General features: G+C 38.4%; 1 protein-coding gene across 1 annotated transcript in view; it reads left to right on the plus strand.

The window, feature by feature from the left end:
- LOC106933710 (neurexin-1a) overlaps positions 1-25464 on the plus strand; it is a 130337-nt gene that overhangs the window by 65761 nt on the left and 39112 nt on the right. Inside the window, exon 12 of the mRNA XM_088013451.1 lies at positions 18754-18935. Within this exon, the coding sequence (XP_087869577.1) occupies positions 18754-18935 (182 nt within the window). The remainder of the gene's footprint in view (positions 1-18753; positions 18936-25464) is intronic.

A 25464-nucleotide genomic window follows, 5' to 3' on the forward strand; every position in this document is an offset into this window, starting at 1 on the left:
TCTGTTTATATATTTGTTTATTGGGAGATTTGTAGCATCGCTTTGTGGCAGAGGACGGTTTTGGGCCTTATGGCGCTCCCACTTCGCCTGCTGATAAGGGGGAGGCTTCACTCTATATAAACTGCAAAGGCAGAAGCTATGCTGCACGACAAAAACTGCCTCTCACACAATAACGCAGGCGGTGTTTATTTCTGGTGATCTTTTTCCTCTGGATCTTATCCACATTAATTGTGGAATATCATTTCCATAAGATATTCATCTAATTAAATAATATCCCGCAACTTAGTGAGCTTACTTGCAAAGTGAGGGTAGTCAGCAATGAAGCAAAGTGGATGTTTAATCCTGCAATTAATGCCAGGACGGACTTGTTGTACCCCTGGGTATAGCTTACAAAAACAAAAAACAGAAGAAAAATTATACAGTGTCATTCATAGGCAACAACGTTAGCACATAGATTTGCATGTGAAATGTGTTTGGTGGTTTAACAAAGTTTCTGGATCAATTTCATAGTCTTTTATTACTTTCTTTTCTAGTGCATGCAACCTTTTTATTGCTAAAAGTTGGTGATCCAATAACTATTTTAGTGATCAAATAGCTACATTGTAGCCGACCCTGCAGCTAGATCTAGTGGAATATTTCCATCATACCAATTGTACAGGACTATGCAAAAGTTTTGATGCTCCTTTAACTTTTCCCATAGATGTTTTGTCTGATAGACCAACATAAAATATAATACTATTGCGAGGTGGAAGGCAATGCATAGAGGTTTGTCAAAAAAAATCAAAAAAGTTTATCTTGCTTATGTATTCAGCCATCTTGGCTCAATTCTTTGTTGAACCATTTTTGCCATGCTTTACAGTCAGAATGGTATGTTCAGTGTACAGTGTTTTGTAAGTTAATAGTAACAAAAATTTAACCAGGTCACTTTCTTCCACATATTTGCTCTACCTTGATTGTTCTGTGGCAGAAAGCAAATTGGACATCTAATTACTTTGTTGATTTTACCACTTTCTGTTTCTATGCTGAAGTAATTGTTTGTGTAAAGATCTGAATTTTGGTTTATAAGTTAACATTGCCTTAAACTTCTGCACAATTGTATTCCTGGCCTATTTAATCTGTCCCTTGTTCTTCATTGTTGTGATTTGCTTACTGATGTTCTCAAACAAATATTTCAGACCTTCACGGAACAGCTGGATTTACACGGTGACAGAAGTTCACCCAGGTGGGCGCTGTTTACCAAATCGCGTGACTTATGAGGATAATTGGTTGCATTCACTGTTATTTGGGTGTATCAGTTTAAAGGGGGTGAAAATATATGCACATCTCCCTTTTCAGATTCTAATTTATAATCCATGTTATCCTTTTTCTTCCACTTCAGATGTATGTGCTACTGTTTGTACATTAGTCTCATAAAATCTCATTACAAACCTTGTTGACAAAAAGTTGGAGAGATCTGAACTTTTTTGCAAGGCACAGTGATTATTAAAATGTTTATACTTCAATCATTGCTCCAAGGCAAACAGTGTTTGGCTTTAAAAATGAGAAGGACAATGGAGAATATTTTTTATCTGTTGTTCTTCCTTTAAATGCAATTAGAGAAAAGCACATGGATTAGGTAATTAAAAAACAGCCCACCTGTGGCACAGACATTGTGCAGCAGCTCGGGTGTAGAGTAAATTGTGTGTGATTTGCATTGTGCTCAGTAAAGCACTACAGCCCTGCTCTGTCTGAAAGCAGGTTCTCTGAGCTGCACATAGTGACGGGTAGCAGGAGTTGTCTCTTGTCTCAGATCAGAGCCGCGGCCATTAGCGTTTTGGGTTTTCTGCCTCACTTCCACTGTAATTATCCAGCACTTGTCTTTTTTTAGTAATCAGGGCTGGAGTCTCACTCCACATCTGCCGACTCCCTAATGAAAAAGAACAACTTGCAGAGACCATTTGGAGGCTGTGATGTTTGGAACATGCCCGCACACAAACATGCTGAAAACAAAATAACGAACCGATGAATCATGCCACATAATCAGTCGAATGGGCTGTGTTTGATTTTTCCTTTAAGTCTTGCTTTGATATGTTTTATTTTTTATTTTTTTGGCTGTTACACAAATTAAACACTGCGGAAATAAAATTTAATCAACAAACTGCTGGCAAACAAAATGACTGACCTCAACCAAAAAGAAAGGGAGCATTGTGTCTGTGGAGCAAATGAGGCAAGGGATGATGAGAGAGTAAATTAGAAGCTGTCGATACTGTGAGACACTTCTATCAGAGCCAAGGCTGTTGGCGAGGGAGGCAGATATGCAGCTGGTCGGGGTAACAAAGGCCCCGTTTGGTGTATTGCTTCATTAAGACACTGGGTCTTGTCAACTCTGCCTGGATGATGCCCCATTCTGCTCCACAAGGCATAGACCCATGTATCACTTCGAATTGAAGGGGGAGCTGAGGGAAGGTGCAAAAGGGTGAGATCTAGACCGCTCGACTGAGCATCCGTGGCGTAATGTTACCAGCCCAGGGGGTGGAACTTTACCTCAACCATGAATTGATGGTCTCCTGCCATGAAGAGTGAGGGTGGTTGCTCCGGCTGCCCAGGGGCCCCCTCATGATGAGGTGAAAGCTTATCTCTTCAGAGCAGTAAGACGTGCTGTTGCAGTACAGTTCAGGGGCAGATGTTTTCATTCACAATGTCTATCAGATACAAACAGTTTAGTCTCGCCAAAAGGATGAGAGTCTATCTGTATAATACCAGTGTGTTGCATGTATGTGGAGAGAGGTATTGGTAACTGTCCCTCCACGTCCTGGAAAGGATAAGTGGTAAAGGTAATAAATGGATGGATGGATGGATGGATGGATGGATGGATGGATGGATGGATGGATGGATGGATGGATGGATGGATGGATGGATGGATGGATGGATGGATGGATGGATGGATGGATGGATGGATGGATGGATGGATGGATGGATGGATGGATGGATGGATGGATGGATGGATGGATGGATGGATGGATGGATGGATGGATTTATTTTTTCACTTTATAAATTATTACATACTTTTCAGTTCTCAAACCAAACCAAGCCATGAATTTCGTTCTCCACAGAGAGACCGCTAAACAGCCGCTATTAAATAAGGACCCACCCTATTGAATTTAATTAATGGGTACTTTTCATAAATAGTCAATTACATTGTAAAATTTAAATTATCTTAATTTGGTATAGCAATAATTTAGTTATACTTCTGAAGGCATTCGCTTACATAATGGTTGGTATTTTAGGATCATGTTAAAAATGGCTTCGGAATCCAGAAAAGCCATTTTCACACATGGGCAACTTGACCCAAAGATTTTTATTATTTTTCTTTGCAGATGCTGTTGAGACAGGTACTGCACATTGTGTGCTGGAGAAGGGCTTTAACAGCATAAGGGAGGTGGATTGGGGGGGTAAAACGTGTTTAAAAGGTACTGAAGGGAAGACGTAATGTAAGAGGTATAATGGTGAAATACGGTAGCTGTTTCCTTTAAAGTTAAAAAAAAACAATAGCATGAGGCTCCCTGATGACTGTTTTATGTGAGTATCAATGCCACGTTTATTTGTGTATGCAATATCCACAAGATACTGGGAAACAATATAGAATTTTGGACATAAATATGTGAAAAGGTGCTGTGTATGTACGCTTCCTTGTTCTTTGCAGTAAATCTTCAGCTGTGTGTACACATCGTCCCACCTGGTAATCTTTGCTAGAAGTTTAAAGCTTGTGTTGCCGACATGCATTGTGTTCTTTGTGGATTGCAGTATTTCCTTTATAGGCTGAACAAAAGGGTTGTTTGGTTTTCTGTCTCTCACTCTGTTTACCAGGGTCTGTTGCCCCCATTATGTTGGGAGTCTGTGTCTTATACCCTCTAATAAGGATGACCAATCACAGGGGCAAGCAGCAGTGCCCCACTTTTTGGTCTCCACTTAATTTAATTACATCAAATTAGCAAGGCTAGAAGAGAAGGGGCTGAGGGAGAGGATTAATCCTTTGCAGCTTATATAGGCAGGTTGGACACTGTCAGCTGTCCTGTGTGGAATTACTGCTTCAGGATTGTCTTCATTAGAAGGGAGCTTAAGGCTCACAGGTCACTAGATATTGTTAAAACAATACTGTGGAAACAGGCTAATTAGAATATTTGCCTTTACTCTGGCCTGAAGAGCAGGGTAACTACCTTTAAATGATTTTATTTTTTTAGAAGCATTTTTTTAATGCTTCCTTTCAAAGAAAATGGAAGTGAGCATTTTATTTTGCACTGTCTGTTTCAGGTAAACACTTACATTTGCTCTTAAAATAACGCTCAGATAAAAATAAATGTTGAGGAACACTTGGGTGTTAAAGATTAGAATCACAATTCTGTCTCAAATGGATATTGAGGGATAACTTTAAATGCACCATTAGTTTTGATTTGCAAGTCACCAATTCCCCCTATAATTATCAATTTTCCGTTTTAACAGATAAATCAGCAGGACAAAACTTGAAACACTGTTTTGGGCTCAATAAAAACAATCAGATTAAGGTTGGAATCATAGGTATAAATGGGGATAAGGTTAAAATGTCCTAATTTTCTTTTTAATTCAAAACCACCACCTCTAACCGGTTGTGGTAAAGTGATTCGGCTCTCTGTTCAGGGCGCCACAATAAAATAGCTAAGCTATAGTGGGTTTTCTACTACTTATTCCATGCTCAATCAATGTTCAGCATGGAAGCACTGTAAGAAATAGGAATCTGATTTACAGATTTCATTTTGGCACAAAATTAAAGAGCCACTTTAAAGTCTCTAATTGTGACTAGTCTGTTATTGTCTTCTAGACGAGCATTTAAAATAACTACTCTGATCACAGCTGGGTTGGTTTATTGTAGTCTCTATTATTCTTTTAAGCACAGCCCAAGACTGAAGAAATTATTTTTTGTGAAAACATCAACTGGCCAGAAAAGGCATGTTTGATGAATCTGCTGTGATACAATCAAGTGTGATGGCCAATAGTGTAGATTCGTCTTTTGCCTGAATTGGCTGAATGAAGCATAGGAGTCTTAATGTGTCACTTGTATTTATGCCAATGTGTCCACATTCAGCATAAAATAGCATCCATTGTGATGTTTAAGCTCCTCTGTCCACTCTGTTTTTTGTGAATGCGAAAGTAAAAGCTTAGCCTCACTCTTCAGGTAAACCTGAAAAGATCTGTAACCTAAAAAAGTATAATGAAAAAATGTGGACTGTATCAAATCCTCTTTTTCTTTCTTTTTTTTTTTTTTTTTTTTTTTTTTTTTGCATTTTATATCAGGAGTAAGGTTATGAACATATTTCAGCAAATAAAATATGCAGGTGTGGCTGAAAATATTGTTGGCTGTTGTTTACCTAAAAATATATGGAAAAAAATATATAAAATTTACAGGTCTTGCTGAACTTGCTGCTTAGTTTTAATGTAAATGTCTATGGAGGAAGTAAGTTTTGTTGTGATTTTGGTGTCCTATGTCAGATGTTTGTTCCTGCTTCAGTCTGCAATGAAACTTTTTTTTTTTCCCTATGCCTGCTGGTTCTGTTCTGTCTATCCCATTATAAGAGAGGCAATTGTTTGTGCTGGGAGAGGATTAAGACAAGTCAACAATCCATAGTCTTTTTAGTCTCCCAAAGGGCTGCTCATACAGAACAGTAGGTTGAGAATAGCTTTCTCCCCTCCCCCTCCACAATCAACTCTGCACAGCCAGGTTAAAATTGTTGAAAGCACCTCACTGTACCACAATGGAACAATGAACCGATATAGAAATAGAGATTGGATCGGGGGGGTTGCCACTGGGATCTAACGGTATTTACTGTACTCTGCTCCTGTGGTGCACCTCCCCTTTCTTCTATTTCTTCTATGAAACAATATCCAAGAATGGTGATCCTCGCAGCTGAATTTATCTTTATTTGGTGTTACTATAAAAATAACTAAAATCTCTTATGACAGAAACCTGAGACAAACAACCATTTCCACAGATAAATTAAATATCAACTGCAATTATTTCCTACAACACACAATAAAATTGTTTCTCAAAGAAACACTGAAGCTTCACTGTACTTCCTGTTGCACAAAACTGTCCATCACCTAGGCTGGAAAGAAAGAGGTCAGTTTAGGGCAAAACACCTGGTTGTTAGCCCTTGCTCTCCTGACAAGGGCTAACAAAGACCACATCATACCAGCCTCAATTGAAGGTGACAGAAATTTCAATAAATTACAAGATTCAAGCCATACTTGAATCACAAAAAACACAGAGCCACAATGACATACAGGATAACAAAGGAACTTTTTCAATCCAATAATTTGAACACTTAACCTCTTTGACTCTTGATTCTTAAATTTGGCTTTCTAAATATGAAGAGTGCCCCTTTTTTCTGTCACTGGCAAATACAGTGCATAGCTTTTTGTAAATCACCAGCAGCCAGAGAGGCGCTGATCTGGGACTTCTTGGCCGATACCATCTTTTATTTTACTTTGAGATCTGACCTGCAGATATTGATTTAGTAAAAGTCCTTTTGTTTTTTCTGAAGTTTCTTATCACAGAAAAAGTGAAACATTGCTGTAGGGTCTTTGATAGAGTTAGTAGTTTTGAATCTAACAGAAAATAAAGAAATGAAGAATATCCCTATATATGCCCAAGTCATATATATGACCTATGCATATATGTAGATCATAAGATCCTAAATATCCTGTTATACTGCAATTTCCCCCTTGAAGGAGATGAAAGGTTGATTCTATTCTATTCTATTCTATTCTATTCTATTCCATTCTATTTATATTGAACTCAAAAAAGTTGTATCAAAGTATTGGTAGTTAGTATGAGCATAGAACAAAAATTGGGGGGTTTGCATTTTTTTAATGTTTTGATGCAATTCACGAAAAGAGAAAATAAGTGTTATTCCTTTGAATTTGACCTGTCGACGACAGATCAAAGCATATCTCGGTGAAATTAGCCTAACCCTGGCTGATTGATTGGTGTATCTTTACAAATAGATTTCACCACAGCTTAAATCAATATGCACTACGTCACAAAGCTCAACCTAGTTTATGAATGAATAATCAGAATATTAACCAAAAAAAGACTTGTCTTTTGGAAAAAAATCAGTTCTTATGCTAAAGTTTCAAAAATACATCGAGCTAAGTCTGTATTTTACCAAATGAATTCATTTTTGTGAGCTTAGGAGCTAGATGGAAGTAGAATTGAGGTTCAAGGACATAGCGGATACTGCAAAGGTACATAGATTGGAGCATTCCTTTTTCAGGGTACTGTCACAGAAATAAGCTATTTTTTTCTTGCTTGAGGGAATTACATCAAAGTCAAATTGCCCTACATATTCACAAATGGATTGGTAAATCTGGGATCTCTGCATGAGCACATATTTTTTATTTATTTATTTATTTTTTCTTTGTAAAGTAACCCAGAAATGTGGTTGCAGAGCATCACAGAGTACTGTTGTTGTGGATTTGGAAGGTTGTGTGAAATGAGAACAAAAAAAAAAAAACACTGTAATTTCATAGCTTCTGTCCTGCTACTTCAGAGCAGTAAAGTTCACAGCATGTTGCAAGAACACCACACACGCAGAGACAAGAAAAACGTTGACAGAAATGTCACCTTGCCAACACAAAGCTCCACCGTGCGCTGACAGCAGAATGCAATGCTTTTAGTTTGGGAAAATCCAGGGAGGCATCCTCCGTACAAGCAGGGGTGGGAGGGGGGTCAGATTTACATCAGCAACTCTGGGTGAATAATAAGAAAACAGAGTGAAAATAATGGGAAGCTAAGCTTTGTTTGTGACAGTAACTGCTGCAGCTGAACTGACAATAGGAAATAACACTTCTTAGCTGTAAATCAGCATTACGTACTGCGGTTAAATTAAACTCCTGTACATTGTTAAAGTGCAGTGCAAAAGTTATTTGTTAATTCAAACAGAGCGCGACACTTAAGATGTTTTACAAAAAAATTAAAAAAGGAAAATGAAAGTAAAAGAATATAGAATTTGTTTCTGCTTCCTGTGCTAATTGTATTTTATATGACTCTCCATAAATTTAAACTAAACAGTAGTTATGTTGGAAATAATCATGAAATGACACCTTAAAGAACATTTTATTTAGTAAACTAGAAAATTCCGCAGAAATTTTAAGGGGCATGCCAAAGTGTGCCCGTCGGTTTTTAATCAAGCGTTCTGATGCAAAAAATTAGCATTAATGCTAAAGAAAGCTTCAATGTAGTCAATAACCTGTGGAGAGTCAGAAGCATGTGGACTAAGCTGTACTTGTACCATTCAGTATGTTGCATACGGTAAAATTAGCCAAAATGCTAATAATAGCATGAATGGTATCAGCAGAATGTGGGGTATCACCACCATGTTGTCACCCATTGACTCAGTCCAATCAGTATTCTAAACATGGCTAATAAGTAAATAAATTGGCTAAAAGCTTATTTTAGTTAAAATGCTAATGCGTGCAAGGAAGTGCACTAGTGGGTGGCAGTGAAATGCTAATGTTTGTGCTGATGTTAATGAACTGCCTTGCTGCAAACATAAAAGAAGAAGAATATTTTTGCACCGCCTGCGTCGGTGCACTGACGTGAGGGGAGTATGCAGGCTTTTATTTTGAAACTTTCAGTAAGCTTCATTTGAAATGGCAACACTAATCCCATGTGTAACAGTGGTTTGGTTAAAACGGTTTTCTAACACAAAAAAGAGCAATTACATGATGTAAAAATTGTCAAGGCTTTTATTTTGAAAATTTTCAATAAGCTTCATTTGAAATGGTCACACTAATTTCATGTGTAATAGTGATCAGGTTAAATCAGTTATATGATGCTCAAAGCACAAGTAGTTCAGAATACCAGCCAACTCCTCCTCTGTAATAATTGAGTGTTCCGCCATGTTGTAGTTCTGACATGCTGCTCAGGCCTCTGTTTTAACTGAGTCTTTGCCATAGATAGAACTACAGTTATGGCAGTTCCTTTCTCTGGATTCTGTTGCTATAGCGATTGGCCCTCAGCCAACTGCTGTGTGTGAGACAGAAAGCTGGGGAAGGATTTCTATCTTTGAGACAACCATGAAATGCTAATGTTAATGAACTGCCTTGCTGCGCAAGGCAGTTCACTATCCTGAGAAAAAAAAACATTAAAAAAAAGATTTTCATTTTTGCATCGCCTACGGCGATGCACTTTTGTCAGTGCAATTTTCAGAGTTTTATTTTGAAACTTTCAGTAAACTTAATTTTCATAACCACACTAATCCAATGTGTAACAGTGGTTTGGTTAATCTACCTGTATAATGCCCAAAACAGGAAGTAGTTCGAACTGCCAGCTGAGGCCTCCTCTGTAATAATTGAGTGTTCCGCCATGTTGTAGTTCTGACCTTCTGCTCTGCCCTCTGTATTAAAGTGTTCCGCCATATTTAGAACTACAGAGTCTTTGTAGTCCAACCAGCAGTTCTCCCTATCTCTGCATTCTGTTGCTATGGTGATGAAACTGCCCTGCGTGTGTGTCAGAGACTTTATCTATCTTTATGAGACACCCAGTCAGTTTTAATGAAAAAAGCAGTCCGAACAACTGCTTCCCGTTCGGGATCCGTAAGCCCGATCCAAAAACCGTTTGAAGCATATGAGAGGGCTATTTTTCGTCTCATTTAGTACCGCGATTCATATCTGTAGCTCAATCACAGTAATTGCAGTGATGAGAGAAAAATGGTGTGCGTTGAGCTCAGAGATTTTTCAGAAATATATGTAAAACACTGGGGAGGAACGTCAGTTACCCTGTCCCAAAACTTTGCTCTGAAGCACCTGGACCGAAAACCGTAAGCCCTAGGGAAATTTTGAAAACATTTTACCGGAGCAGGCATACGTATCAATGTCATGACCAACTTTCATACCAATAGAGCAATTTTTGCACCCATGAGAGCAATTTCAAAATTATTTTGGGGTCAAAATTCCACTCTTTTTCTCACTCTAAAAAGCGGCAGTTGGTTTCAGTTACACTCTAAGGTTTCGGCAGTTGGAAATTTCGCTCGTTTTTCGCTTTTTACGTCGCCGTCGTAACTCCGATCCCCAATAAAAATAATAGCTCCAATGCCGGGATCGAGACACACGTTTTGATACCACTTTTGTGGGTGGGCACGCAGCGGTACGAGCCGCATTAACGGTAATGGAAGAAGTTGTTATAATAACTAGAAAATTCCGCAGAAATTTTGAGGGGCATGCCAAAGTGTGCCCGTCGCTTTTTAATCAAGCCTTCTGCTGCAAAAAATTAGCATTAATGCTAAAGAAAGCTGCAATGTAGTCAATAACCTGTGGTGAGTCAGAAACATGTTGACTAAACTGTACCTGTACCATTCAGTATGTTGAAATTAATGCATAAGCCAAAATGCTAATATTAGCATGAAGACTAATATTCATGTAGGATGTGTGGCATCACTAGCATGTTTTCTGTCATTGATTTACTCCATTCAGTATACTGAACATCGCTAATAAGTAAGAAAATTATCTAATAGCTACCTTTAGGGAAAAGGCTAATGCTAATGCTAATGCACTGCCTTGCTGCGCAAGGCAGTGCACTAGTGGGGGCAGTAAAATGCTAAACTTGTGCTAATGTTAATGAACTGCCTTGCTGCGCAAGGCAGTTCACTATCCTGAGGAAAAAAAATGCGAAAAAAGCTTAATATTATTGCAACGCCTACGGCGTTGCACTACCATGAGAGGAATATGCAGACTTTTATTTTGAAACTTTCAGTAGGCTTCATTTTAACCACCACACCAATTCAATGTGTAACAGTAGTTTGTTTAAACATTTCACATAAAGCCCAAAGCTGATGTGAAAAATATGAAGGCTTTTATTTTGAAATTTTCATTAAGCTTTATTTTAATTGACCACAGCAATAAAATGTGTAACAGTGGTTGGGTTAATCCAACTATATAATGCCCAAAACAGCAAGTAGTTCTAAATGCCAGTTCAGCCCTAATCTGTGGTATCTGAGAGTTCCGCCATGTTGTAGTTCTGACCTTCAGTCATTGTAGTTCTAAAGAGCAGCTCAACTATCATGTTAGTGAGACACACAGGGAGAGAGAATTCTAACTGTTTGAAGCAGTTAGTTTTTCTGATCAAAGCGGCTTACTGTTCAGCATCCATAAGAGCAATCCGAAAACTTTTTGAAGCATATAAGAGGGCAATTTCTTGTCTCCGATGGAACCGCGATTTAAATCTGTAGTTCTCTCTGCACTAACCTGAGAGAAAAACATTGCTAAAATGCTTATTTTAAGAAAGTTTGATATAAATGTACAGCCTTGCTTCGCAAGGCTGTCAATTAACAAGAGTGAAAGAATTGCTAAAATGCTTATTTTAACAAAGTTTGATGTCAATGTACAGCCTTGCTTCGCAAGGCTGTCCACTAACCTGAGAGGAAAACATTGCTAAAATGCTTATTTTAAGAAAGTTTGATATAAATGTACAGCCTTGCTTCGCAAGGCTGTCAATTAACCTGAGTGAAAGAATTGCTAAAATGCTTATTTTAAGAAAGTTTGATATAAATGTACAGGCTGTCAATTAACCTGAGTGAAAGAATTGCTAAAATGCTTATTTTAAGAAAGTTTGATATAAACGTACAGCCTTGCTTCGCAAGGCTGTACAGTTAGAACAAAAACTGTTTGAAGCATATGAGAGGGCTGTTTGTCGTCTGATGCAGTTCACTATCCTGAGAAAAAAAACATAAAATAAGATTTATATTATTTTATTGCACTCACTTTTGTGAGTGCAATTTTCAGAGTTTTATTTTGAAACTTTCAGTAAACTTAATTTTCATAACCACACTAATCCAATGTGTAACAGTGGTTTGGTTAATCTAGCTGTATAATGCCCAAAACAGGAAGTAGTTCTAACTGCCAGCTGAGGCCTCCTCTGTAATAATTGAGTGTTCCACCATGTTGTAGTTCTGACCTTCTGCTCTGCCCTCTGTATTAAAGTGTTCCGCCATTCTTAGGACTACAGAGTCTTTGTAGTCCAAACCCCAGCAGTTCTCCCTCTCTGCATTCTGTTGCTATAGTGATGAAAGTGCCCTGTGTGTGTCAGACTTATCTATCTTTATGAGACACCCAGTCAGTTTTAATGAAAAAAGCAGTCCGAACAACTGCTTCCCGTTCAGGATCCGTAAGGCCGATCCAAAAACCGTTTGAAGCAAATGAGAGGGCTATTTGTCGTCTCATTTAGTACCGCGATTCATATCTGTAGCTCATTCACAGTAATTGCAGTGTTGAGAGGAAAATGTTGTGCGCTGAGCTCAGAGATTTTTCAGAAATGTATGTAAAACACTGGGGAGGAGCGTCAGTTATCCTGTCCCAAAACTTTGCTCTGAAGCACCTAGACCGAAAACCGTAAGCCCTAGGGAAATTTTGAAAACATTTTACCGGAGCAGGCATTCGTATCAATGTCATGACCGACTTTCATACCAATAGAGCAATTTTTGCACCCATGAGAGCGATTTCAAAATTATTTTGGGGTCAAAATTCCACCCTGTTTCTCACTCTAAAAAAGCGGCAGTTGGTGTCAGTTACACTCTGCGTTTCGGCAGTTGGAAATTTCGCTCGTTTTTCGCTTTTTACGTCGCCATCGTAACTCCGATCCCCAATAAAAATAATAGCTCCCTTCTCGGCATCGAGCCGCACGATTTGATACCACTTTTGTGGGTGGGCACGCAGCGGTACGAGCCGCATTAACGGTAATGGAAGAAAAATAAAGATATATATAAATAAAGAGACATTCTATTAGGTGAAGAACAATAGGTGCCTGCCATGCAATGCATGGAGGCAGTGACTGACCTGCTTCGCAGGTCAGTCACTGCTCTCCTTATGCATTGCTAATGGCATGCCCCAATAATAATATCCAGGCGTTCTATTGGGTGTAGATTAATAGGTGCCTGCCATGCAATGCATGGAGGCAGTGACTGACCTGCTTCGCAGGTCAGTCACTGCTCTCCCTATGCATTGCTATGGCATGCCCCAACTATAAATGATATATACTCTCTGAATATTGCATACTAAGATATTTGCCCACAACCACTTCTGGTGTTTACACAGAAGAGTCAGAAAAACAGAAAATATCTAGTGATCAGCTGCTGTGTGGATGAAAATGCATTGCTGATGTCCAAGGTCATAGCAAAAATGGGCAGACAGCTGAAAGGCAACAGTAGCTAAAAAAAATAAAAAAATCCCTCATTACATCCAAGGTATGAATACCATTTCTGAACAACAATTTGAGCATTGGAGCAGACTGGTAATGGCAGCAAAAGACCACACCACATGCAACTTGTATCAGCTAGGAATAGGAAACTGAAGCTACAATTTGCACATTCACCAAAGCACAAGACTGGAACAACATTGTTGCACGGGATGTGATAGTAAGTACAACATGCAGATAGTTAGGGTCAGTCTGATGCAAGCAACATGAAAGAATGGATCCATGCTGGCTTGCATCAGATGCTTAGATTGTCTAATAGCGTGAGAAATACTTTCTAAGTACACTTTGGCAATCTTGGTACCTTTGGTATCTAATGAGTATTATTTAAACATCATAGCCTGACAGATAGACAGAAAGATGGATTTGTAGTTGCGTCGTTTTTCGCATTACTTCTTGCACAATTTATGTTTTTATTTTGTATATTTTATATATATATATATTACAAAGAGGGTTATTAGATGCTATTTATTTATTCTATACAGCTGTTGAGAAGAACATACTCTGCTGTCTCCATATTTTATGATTTATGTCCAAAACCTGTAGTTAAGAGTCTAAAAGTTTTCCTATTCAGTAGTAACCTCAACTACTGGCATAAAAATGGTAAATATATATAAAAAAGGAATATGCTGTAGTCAAAAGAAAAAAATCATTAATTACAGTAGCTCATGATTTAGTTTTTATTTTCCTTGTGGCTCTAAATCTTAAGGAACATTGATCGGAAACAGCTCCTTTACCAGATAACGATGGTGTGTGATAGCACAATAGTGAACTCATAAATCGTGCTAATGATTTCTCAGAAAACTGAAATGGAAATCCAATAGATATCATTAAGCCTCTTTTAATTGCATACATCCCTCCGAGGCGAGTAGGCCCAATGTAATCTTAAATCATCTTCCTCTTAAAATAGTTTTATCCTTTGACATGGTTTAGGGATGCACAACTGTCATTCTTGGACTTCCTACAGACTTAATGAAACAGGATTTATGGTAGATTTGCATTGTTTAATCAAACTCACCACATACACTTGGAACAACATCCAGGATCAGTCTGACGTATAGCTGCTAAACTCAGCATAGTTTTTGATTTATCATCTGGCTTTAACAGACAACACTTAAGAGTTAGCTACAACATTTTGACATAAATGAGCTTGAAGTTTAATTTAAAAACAAGACAAATAACCAAAGTTAACATTTAAACTCGGAAAATTTTATTGCAAAATAAGAATCTGTGGTAATTTAACACATCTTAATTTTACATATTTGTGCTGTTGTCATGGGTGGGTTTGGTTTCTGAATTTGTTTTACTAAGGCTCTTTCCATGTAAAGATATCCAACAAAAAGTTAATCATAACGTGAAAACTGTGTCCTGCCATGGAGACAGCTGAAAAACGGCTTTGAAAGGCAGTTATCTATAATTTTTCATCTATGAGATTTCTCTCAAGAGACTCGTGGAAATGATCAAAAATTAATTTCAAAAACGCAATCCTATATTCCACATCTCGGATGATCTATTTTTGCACAGCCAGTCATTACGGGAATCTGTGGCAGCAGATAGAAAGACGACGCAAGTGTTAGGTGCTGTCAGAAAACAGATCTATAATGTCATCTCTCCTTTTCACATTTCCATCACAACTATGTAATTATGATTGGATTCCTCCCTAGTTTCTCGGCAGAGGTGGTAATATGAAGCGCATTGTGATGGCTTTTCTGGAGGTTAGAGGAAAGACAGTCTGCAAGCCTGACACTGGCATGAGAGATGCTGTCAAATACACTCGTTTTGTATTCACCTACTCCCATAGCTTCATTATGGCATGGATTCTGCATGTTTGTTTCTCACACCTAGTTAATTAGATAATGCATATCATGTCTAGCCTATTTGCTTCCACCGTAAATAGATTTAAACAATAAAAAAGTAAACACCAAGAGCGCTCAAACATGCAGTTCGTGTTTGCTTCTCCGCAGAAGTAATATCCCACACACCTCTTAGGCCAAATGCACGAGAACTCCTAGGATAGTGGTACATTTTTAATGAAAGCAGAGTGTTTGATCTGCCAATGTTTGTCTTCTTTGATGTGAACTGACACAGCAGTGAGCGGCCAGATCTCAGTGTAGTCCAACATGAGGACAGATTAATTCATTATCCTTTAACAGGGGAGGCTTGTGGTTAAGGAGTTCATCCTGAAGGCAGAATCTAAAATCGGTAATACCTTCCAATGCATTCAGTCATGGTTTCTCTCCCCTGTAGCTTCTCTGTGAAAATGCAGACCTTGAGCTCACGATTCACATTTCCATACAAGCGCACAAATGTTTTACTCAGATTTGCTCCGTCAGACCAACAAAAAGGGACACACTATTGTAAGTTTAGTAAATGTTGCATGATGCATTTATTTTTACAAATTAAAGTCTGAAAATTTGGTATTCATTCAATCTCAGACTTGAGTACAGCCTGGTGCACTAATGTCAGTCTAAATTCACAGAATTAGTCAGAAGAAGGGTCAATATGTTTATTCCTTAATGAATGTCAGTATAAATACCATCTACATGTATATATTCTGAAGGTATCAGAGGACATTAGTGAATAAAAACCGCATAACAAGGCTCAAGAAAACCCACCCGACAGAGATCAGACAAGATTGTGGGGAAGTAAAGCAATATTAGGTTATAAAACAATACTGTGACATCTGAACTTTTGGCAAAGCACAGTTCAAACTCTCTTATAAAAACGGAAATACTACACCACAAGTGCAAACCTACCAAGACGTAAGAGTCCACTTAAATTGACAGGCGAGAAAAGGCGAGCATTATTCACACCAGCAGCCCTCTCATGAGGCCCGTGTAGCTCTGGAGCAGCTGCAGAGATCCACAAAGGGACAAGGCACAGGGAAAAAATTGAAAACTACGCATCAATATTGTTTCACTTTAAAATCGTGCATTACTTGTTTAAAACAATCAAATAAATTTATTTAATAAAGACGTTAAATACAACGCATTAGCAATTTTGCAAGGCATTTTTATGAATGTAAAATATTTCAGAAAATTGTAAAAAATTCAATGTCATAGATCATGCATTGTGGAGATAGTTTTGTCAAATTACACTATTTTATATTATTTAATGTTGTCTGTAGCTTATTGTTTTGCTAATTATTATTTACCTGTCTAATTTTTCATAATTAGACAGGTGGCGAATGGGGAATAAACTAAAACTCCCTTTAAATCATAGTGGTAAATAAACAGGCAAGAATTTCCAGGATGCTTCTGTATCTAATGACTACAACAGATCCATATCAGGCCAAGCATCCCAGGAGACGATGCAAATAACAAAAATGCAGCCAGAGTGTAATTACTCTGCAGCGGTGGAGTCACATAGGAGAATGCGGTGATTTCATGCCACTGCACGTATGTGTAGGTGTGCATTAGCGATGTTTCTCCGTGTAGCTTAATCCCCACCACTCTCTATTAGTCTTAGGCTTTCCTGGATTTTGTGCAGTTTTACCACATATTGGCAGCCCTATTATTTGCACTCAGTGAACCAGTTTTAGAAACATTTAGTAGTTAGCTTCAGTCCTGTTGACCTGCTGGGCCTTGACATGAGCATCTTGCAATTAACCCATTTACCATAATGATCTCTACTAAGGTCCATTGAAAGGGGTAATCACTACTTTATAGTGTCTACTAACAGTAAATAGGATGTCAGTAGGATAAAGTGGGTGTCAAAGCTTATGAATAGACTGAGCAGGAAATAGATGCTTAAGGGTGCAGTGATTTCCAACGCTGACATAGTCCAAAAGCACTTAATTATAATGAGCTGGAGCACGGAGCAAGTGTTAGACGGCTTGGGGGAAATTTAAGAGATAGTGACAACAGTCCAGCGCTGGCTGGATGAATTGGAGATCGCTCTGGGATGGGTCCAACATCAGATCTGCATTAGTGAAACAAGAAGAGTTTTCAGCTGTAGCCGGCAGACTTCTTGAAAAAGAAATGATGCCTGTCTTGCAAATATATCAAGCATAATGTCTTTTTCCTCTGTTGATGTCATCAAGCTCCTCAGAGCCATATCCATTAGGAGAACAAAAGTGCTTACAGTATTATCATCATTAGGGTTTTAGAAATTTGAGTTATGCTTTATGAAAAACACAAGATCCTGTCATAGATCTGAACGTCTCAACTTCATTTCATGATCACATTAATGCTATTCGATGATGCCGTTCTTTGTATCTTATGGGCAAGAGTGTCTGTTTAATCAAATAAGAGAAATAATGGAGTGGAAATGAAAAGAAGCTCCAAAGCAGAGTGGTGCGCTGTGGAAACTCTTAGAAAAAGATGCAGAAGCAAATAAATAAATTGTATTGATAATTTTATATCCTTGTGAATCACTTTACAAGAAAATATTGAAATTACAGTCAAGATGATTTATAATCTATTGTTCCAGCAAAGGCTGTTTAACTCCTTGCCTCTATGAATATTAACACATTTTTACTCTCACAGTTTTTCTCTCCGTCTCTGACTCTAACGCACATGTAGACATACAGCACACCAGCACAACTCCTTGTCTAATTTTTCATGAAGATAACTGTTTTTATGCTAATCTGACAGCTGCGTTCATTTCCAGCCTTTCTCACAGGCGTTCATTTCCCAATCTCACATCCCTTCGTTCGCAGTTGTGCACACACAGACACACTTTTTCTCACAGCCACGAAGCAAAAATGGAGTAAAACACAGTCATGATCCTTAAACATGAAACATGACACCGCTGTAAAAGACGAATTTGGCTGGGTGTTTTTTGGCATCGTCTTGACTGGGGTCACTGTCTCACTCTGAAGAAGTGCTTTCTCACTTAATAGCTGGGTTATTAGAACCACTCTCCCTTCTACCAGGTCATGCTTTAACCTTTCATAGAGGAGCTTAGGACATTGACATGATTCAGCGAGACAGGAAATAGCTGGTGTGGAGGATACAAGCAGGGCATAATTGGCCCTCTCAGTCAATAACGCCGCTGTGTTCTTTGAGATCACTAATGAAGCACAAGAGATGAGGAGGTGCCCATTTGGTATGCTGGTCTCCCAGACACCTGGGACACAACTAAAAATTTGCAAGTGCTTGCTCGTGTCTCATCAGTGCAGAGGTGAAACAGGCAGCGGCTGTAAAGCTGAGTAATTGCCTGGCATTATGAGGTAAGCGGCACCTCTACCTGCGTTTCACACATTTTTAGCTGGATTTTCTTCTACTCATGAATTGACATGAGTGTACTTAAACTCTCAGATGGAGCTGAGTGCGGTTCAAGAGTGATATGTTGCTCGGTGCTCTGCAAAGTCATTACTCAGCACAATAAAACGCTCAGACTGACGGTTCTCCGCGCACACGGAGCTGAGGCCGGCTTTGCTGTGTTAATAATGGTTCCGTGTTGACAGCCGGCGGAGCCCGCTGGGTGTGCAGTCGTTGTTTCAGTTATTAAAATGTTTGCTTCTTTTCCCCCTTCCGTCTTTTATCTCGCAGCGGGAACAACGTACATATTTGGCCGAGACGGTGGACTGATCACCTACACATGGCCGCCAAATGACCGACCCAGCACAAGGGCGGACCGACTCGCCATTGGGTTCAGCACACACCTGAAGGATGCTGTCCTGGTGAGGGTGGATAGCTCCTCTGGACTCGGAGACTTCTTGAAGCTCCACATTGTAAGTCAGACTATTATTCATTGAGGCTTCAAGATGCAACATGACTTTTTCTTTTTCTGCTGGAAGTAAATGTTGCTACATATATCCATGGTCTGGTCAGGATCCAAAATCAAGGCTCACTATTTAGTTGTGGTCAGTCACATCAGATTAAACCACATCTGATTATGACAGTGTTTACATGTGGATTCTGTTAAAAAATTTTTGATTGACCTGGAAATTAAGCTTGTCACAATGTTCTAAACAATGTGTCACTGGCATGCAAATAATAAAATATACATTATGTTGCTGATAATATTTATACACTTGCCTTGCCACACATAAGAACTTTACAGGCATCCTATAACTTCATTGCATAGACTGAGGGGCTCAGACTTTGCAACTTAAGCTGCTTCAGCTCTCCTGGCAAGACAGGCCATCACACTTAGGTCTTTCTTTTCAAAGAATATTTGTGATTTGAATTTTTGGTTTTGGACAAAAAGCCCTGGGTCACAGTCACCTTGTACTTCACCTTAATGGTGTGCCCTCAGATTGGTCAGGGCTTTGTTTTGGCCAGTCAAGTTCCTCCAAACCAAATTCGCTCACACATGTCGGTGTCAACCTTGGTTTGTGCATTGGAGTGCAATCATGATGGAACTAAAATTCACAAACTGTTCCTATGCAGCTGGAATGACATTTTTTTTAAATGGCTCTGCATGCTGCACATACAGCAGTTTTCATTCTCTGGATTTTATTGCACCAGTTTATGTAAGGTTAGGATGCAGCTGCTTAGCCATGAAACTCGATAAGTTTTTCGTGAGCTAGAACTATTGCTATTAACTATTCAAATAGTTGGTGATTTTTCCACACCATGTGTCTCTACATGTGGTGTCTGCGATTTTAGTTGGGTTACCATTCTGAGGTTAAAATGTTATTGTTCCCTGTTGCTTTCACTTTGTTGCTAAGTCGATGTGTGTCAGTTATTGTATGCAGAGAGCATTTTACGATTAGACTTAATGCACAGTGGGCTCCCGATTGTCGTGCTTGTATTCATCGAACTGCTGACAGTGACCCAATATTTCATTGTTTGCAGAAGCAGTCTGCATGCCTAGCTGTTTAATATTATATTAAGTGACTGAAACATCTGAATTAGCTTATTTGGTAGTTGCTTCTCAATGTTTTTTTCTTGCTTATCTGTAATGGCTTTTGCCTTTGTGCATCAGGAACTAGGAGAAATTGTGCTGTCATAAGGGACAGGTTTCATGAATTGCTTCTGTGACCAGGACATAATTCTGCAAGCTGCCCCATGACCTCCCTCTGTCTGCAACACCTAATAACTGACAGTAAAATGTGATAGCCTGGAGAATACAAGAACACTCAAACACACAGTGAACACAGGCTTCAAGCCAGAACACGTACAAACACCAAACGTGTCTTGAAGTTTTGTAGCATAATTCAGCTGCCCACACCTTGAGATGTAGCGATATAAGCAGACCTTTCCTGAGGAAAAAGACCAGCTGTGATGCATGTCTTCTTCAAATACTTCTCTGCCCCCGTCATGGCTTAATGGCCAAGCAATTTTTAAACCTACTGTGTATGAAACCTATTTGACGCATATGATTTATGACTTAACTAAAACGGGAGCGCACGAGATCTTCAAAACAACAAAAATCGCAATCTGGTCGTAAAAGGACAGATGTGTTTATACAGATGTGCAAATGCTCATTTACCAACCTTATGCATGCTGCTGCTTTCTGGGCTTCATTCCACCTGCTTAGAAAATACCCGAAACAAAGATGGAACATAAGAGATTTCCCTTGTGGACTCCTTTAATGTGCTGAATGGGAAATGTTTTCTTGAAAGATTTATTCAGTAATTTTTAAATTACTGAACAGGGTTTTATTTTTCATTGGTCAGTGCATTGCATAGTTGTTAAATGTGTAGACAAATAGATTGTTTTGTAAGGTTTTGCAAGATGATTTTTATAGCATCTTATGTTGTATCAGATTCACTATTTCCTCACAACAAATGCTATAGGTCAGGCACAAGAACTGCAAAGAAAGGAGAAGCTAGAGAGCTTTTCTACATATTTATAACAAGGCAGAAAGATCATGCAACTTAAGGCAAATGCACACATAGCCTTGTTGATAAAATAATTAGCACGACGTTGACATTTTACACGGAAAAAATGTTGATAAGGCATGTTCTTATAGCAGGGGGGGTGGGTTGTGAGAATCCTCTTTCCTCTCGCATCAGCAGTCACTCTGAATGCATCTTTTTATTCATTTATTTTTGCACATTAATCCAAGGGCTTTGTGCAATGTTGAATTTTATTAGAAAATAAGAAAACGATGAGAGGAAAAAGAATTTAAAAACAAGAGTGTGAGAGAGGGTAGGTGCAATTAAAGGTCTACTGATTGATTCAGTTGTCTGTGAGAGGTTATTAGAAGAATAAACAGCATTAATTATTCGGAGTTGTGAGGTAGCTTAGGAATACATTTTTAAAATGCAAGTTTAGCCTAAAAATCTGAAATGACATTACATCAAATTAATAACGATAATGTTACAATTAACTTCTTACTTGGGGCTTTCTAACTTTTGTGCTACTAATGTTTGAAAAAATTGCAGAGAATTGAATCTCAACATTTTACAAAACTGCAACACGTATGATACATACCCTCCAGAAATATATATATTTTTTTTGCTTCTGTAATCTCCTCATTAATTACACAAGAAAGGACGTTTTTTATTGCACTCTATTAAATGCAATGAGCTGTGCAAAATTGCCACTTTGATGTGTTTCTTGTGGAAGAAAAGCAGCACTTCACATCAGTAGTCACCTAAAAAAAATCATTTCCAGCAAAACGTACCATTAGTGGTATAAACTAATAACAATACATTGACTGTGTGGCCTAATTTGCCATAAAACTGTTCTGGGATCCCAGTAATTTAAATGTATTAACAATATGGCAGACTTGATTTCCATTAATGGACCTGTATAAAATAATTTCTGAAGCAGGGCACTCTACAGCTAATACATGTTTAAAGCTGATTCTCATTCATTTTCATCTCATTCCTTTCAGTCACCTCAGCTCTGGATAGAAAAATCTTAGAAGGAGTATATCTAGCTGCTTGAGATGGGATTAAACAAGAATTTAGTATTTACCCCCCTTCTCTTGCTCAATCTTCTACGTTTCCCTCCCCCTACACCGTGCCTAATCTCCCACTCCCATTTCCAATGACAAGAAAGCCAGCGGGGCTTGAAGGACGCCATCTCGGCTCACATGTTTAGGTGGAAATCTTCTGTGCAATAGGAGGAGACTATGATTTAAACATACCACAAAGATGTGGTGATTCTTCCCCTACACCTTCCTTTTCCAACAGCAGATAAAGACAATAGCTGCGAAGTCAGCCAAGCATCAAATGTGTAACAATTCTCAGGCTTACTGTGGCAATTACTGTGGCACACATGCCAAGAAGAGAACTGGCTTCACAGTAATCTTTCTGTGGTTTTTCCAATTACGGTAGATTTTCTACATTACTATACAGGTTTATCTAAGGTGAAGCATATTCACGAGGTTTCTAGTATGTATGCCCCACTTCATTATAATCCTGCTCTGTACTTGATAGCATGCCCCAGTGAAGTATATATATATGCATAATTAATTGCACTAGACCTGAACATCAAGCCCGGGAAAATATTCCCAGTGACAGTATTGCAAAATATGAAATTATGGATGTAATGATCCTTGGTGTGTCAGCACAGAGAAATCCATGAGATAAAGTAGAGGACTTTTTTACGATGTGTGGCGTATCCTACTTCATGAAGCATGCTAAAATTGTGAAATTCCACTAAATACAAGAGCATCTCAATAAATTGCAATATCATTGAAAGGTTAATTCATTAAAGTAAATTAAAAAAAGTGAAACTCATGCATTATCTAGATTTATTACGCTTAGAGTGTGCATTTATTTGTCTTAGATCTAATGAATATGTCTTAGAGCTAATGAAAAAAAGATTTTTTTGTAGTAGAGTATTACATAAGGCTAATTAAAAAATATAGAAAGTTTGTGCTATGGCCATGCTAAAGCTGACTCAGTCGTGAGGAAAACTGTGGACTTGACGGTAGATTGTTAGAAGGCACTTCAACTACAACCAGTTTGGAGCATTTTATGATTCCCTTTGCTGACGAAGATCTACGCAGATTATAATTTAGTTTTCCATCCACACTGCTTAAAGCATCAATATGTGCTTGATTGGCCTCCAAACTGGCCTGACCTGAACCCCATTGAAAAACTTTGGTTAATTGTTAATAGAAAGATGAAAAACACAAAACCCAACAGTGCAGATGAACTGAGGGCTGTTATTACAGCGGCTTCCTTAACACCTCAGCAGAGCCACAGACTGATTGCCTCCCTGCCATGTTGGACTGATGCAGTAATTCATGCAAAAGGAGTCCCGAATAAATAATGACTACATTTACAACACAGCACTTAGACATACTTCTAAGTAGACTGTCATTTCTGTATTAAAAATATATTTTTGAATTGGGCTTATGTAACATACTTTTCTGAGATATTAAATTTGTGGTTACTACCTATAATAAAATAATCTCTTCAGAAGATAATTTATTAATATATAAGTTTCACCTTTTGAAGACACATGGATTTTTTATTTTTATTTTTTTATTTTTTTGCTTGCTAACTTTTTGAGGTGTGCTTTCATGCTGCTCGAGTATATCAACATTCACTGTACAACAATGCAACCTTAGTCTCTACATTTTTAAAGGTTCATTCATTATTACAGTTGTTTTCATCATTTCTTGTTGTCAATGAGCATCAGTGATTCTGACTATCTGAGGCACTGCTTAGTCTCAAGCAGGGCCCCCAGGGGCCTACTGAGCTTGTTTTGTGCTGGCACTCAAACTTTGTATGGGGAGAAGGAGGCAATCCTGAGCCTTGTCTTCCTTCCTTACTCCTAATTGTGTGCATCCCTTTAAAAAAACAAGCAATGAAGGGACACTAGCTAAGACAGCAGCGCTGTGAAGTTAATTTATTCCATACAGTAGAAAGGATAGTGGAAAAAATAATGACTTGGTGCTGCATTGCTCCCTTTGGTCTCCCTTTAGCTGACTACCAGAAAGGAGCGTCTTCCTCAGATGGAAGACACCTTTAATTGCAGTTTCAACTCTCACTCTCTACCCTATTAATCATGTAAAATGGCTCGAGAAAAGAGAAGACCACAGTCATACTTTGAACATCTCCGCTGTCAAGTAAGAAATGTCATACTTTTACCGTTCACCTACTGTACAGACACCTATTCTCAACCGTGTGCTTCATTGAGTAAATACAGCACGGTCTACATTGTGCTAGGTTGTTACCTAGGAGAGGTACGGCAGGTCTCAAAAGACAACCAGTGTCACGCTATCCCCAATACTCTTATTAAAGCACATGCTCAGGGAGGGTATTTCATTCTAATCCTCTACCCCGTTAAGGTCACTAATTACCTATCTTGTTCGCACTGCGCACAGACATGGAACAGACTTGCACGCAATGCCCAAAGGATCAACTCTAGTGCAGATCACTATGTAGTTAAGTCACAGTGATGAATGTTAATAAAAACTTAGTCTGAAACCTAATTCTGTTTAGAATTAGTGACTTCCAACAGGATTTGTGATTTTTCTGTTTGTTGGGGTATTTTTGCTGTATGTGAACAATTGTCACCTACTGGTTTTAATCTGTATCTTTTCCTCACATCACTTTTACTGCTGTTGCCATAGTAACTATCCCATTACAGCACTGGACTCGGTATCATGGAGATGATATGCATTTTAAGCAGATTTGAAAGTTGCGAGAGCCAATTGCCAATTGGAAAATGTAAAATCACATCTGCATTCAAGTTGTTCAGAACTCAACACAAAGTGGAAAAAAGTAGCAGAAAATGAAGAGAAATTGTTTTCCACTCCTTCACAATGCCGCTAAGATTAAGAAATGTAAAATGTTATGCTAAAAATTTAAACACTTTGATTTGTTTGTTGTTTTCTGAACCGCATTCAGAAAGTAGATTGCAATAAAATCAACCATATGGAAACACAACCATCAAATGCAGCAGATGGGAACAGTTTGAAGCTGTATTTATGGTATTGTCATTTCTTTAGCCAAAACCTCAGCAGATGCAAACCAATGAAATAGTGAAAATTATCATTCTGTTTAAGAGAAAGCTTCTGATCCAGAGCTAAGGAGGCATTCCTCAAACTATTAGCACAATTGTAACAGAGGGGAAATATTGTTTCTAAATCAATGCGTTGTTGCAGATTCAAAACAAGTTCTGTCATCTTGCTGCAACAAAGTAGGAAACAAAAAAAAAGATCTAACATTGAAAGTCTTCCTATTCTTCAACATCATACTGGTGCACAGGCCCATGTATGCGTTCGCATATTGTGTAAATAAACCAATCATAAACACCAACTCCATCCCCTTTTTGACACACTTTGAACTGAAACATTGAAAGCACGACGTAGTAATAAAACACATTACATGCCACGGTAAATAT

This window comes from Poecilia mexicana, unplaced genomic scaffold, assembly GCF_051168715.1.
Source record: "Poecilia mexicana isolate PSO_F unplaced genomic scaffold, ASM5116871v1 scaffold_15, whole genome shotgun sequence".
Lineage (NCBI taxonomy): Eukaryota > Metazoa > Chordata > Actinopteri > Cyprinodontiformes > Poeciliidae > Poecilia > Poecilia mexicana.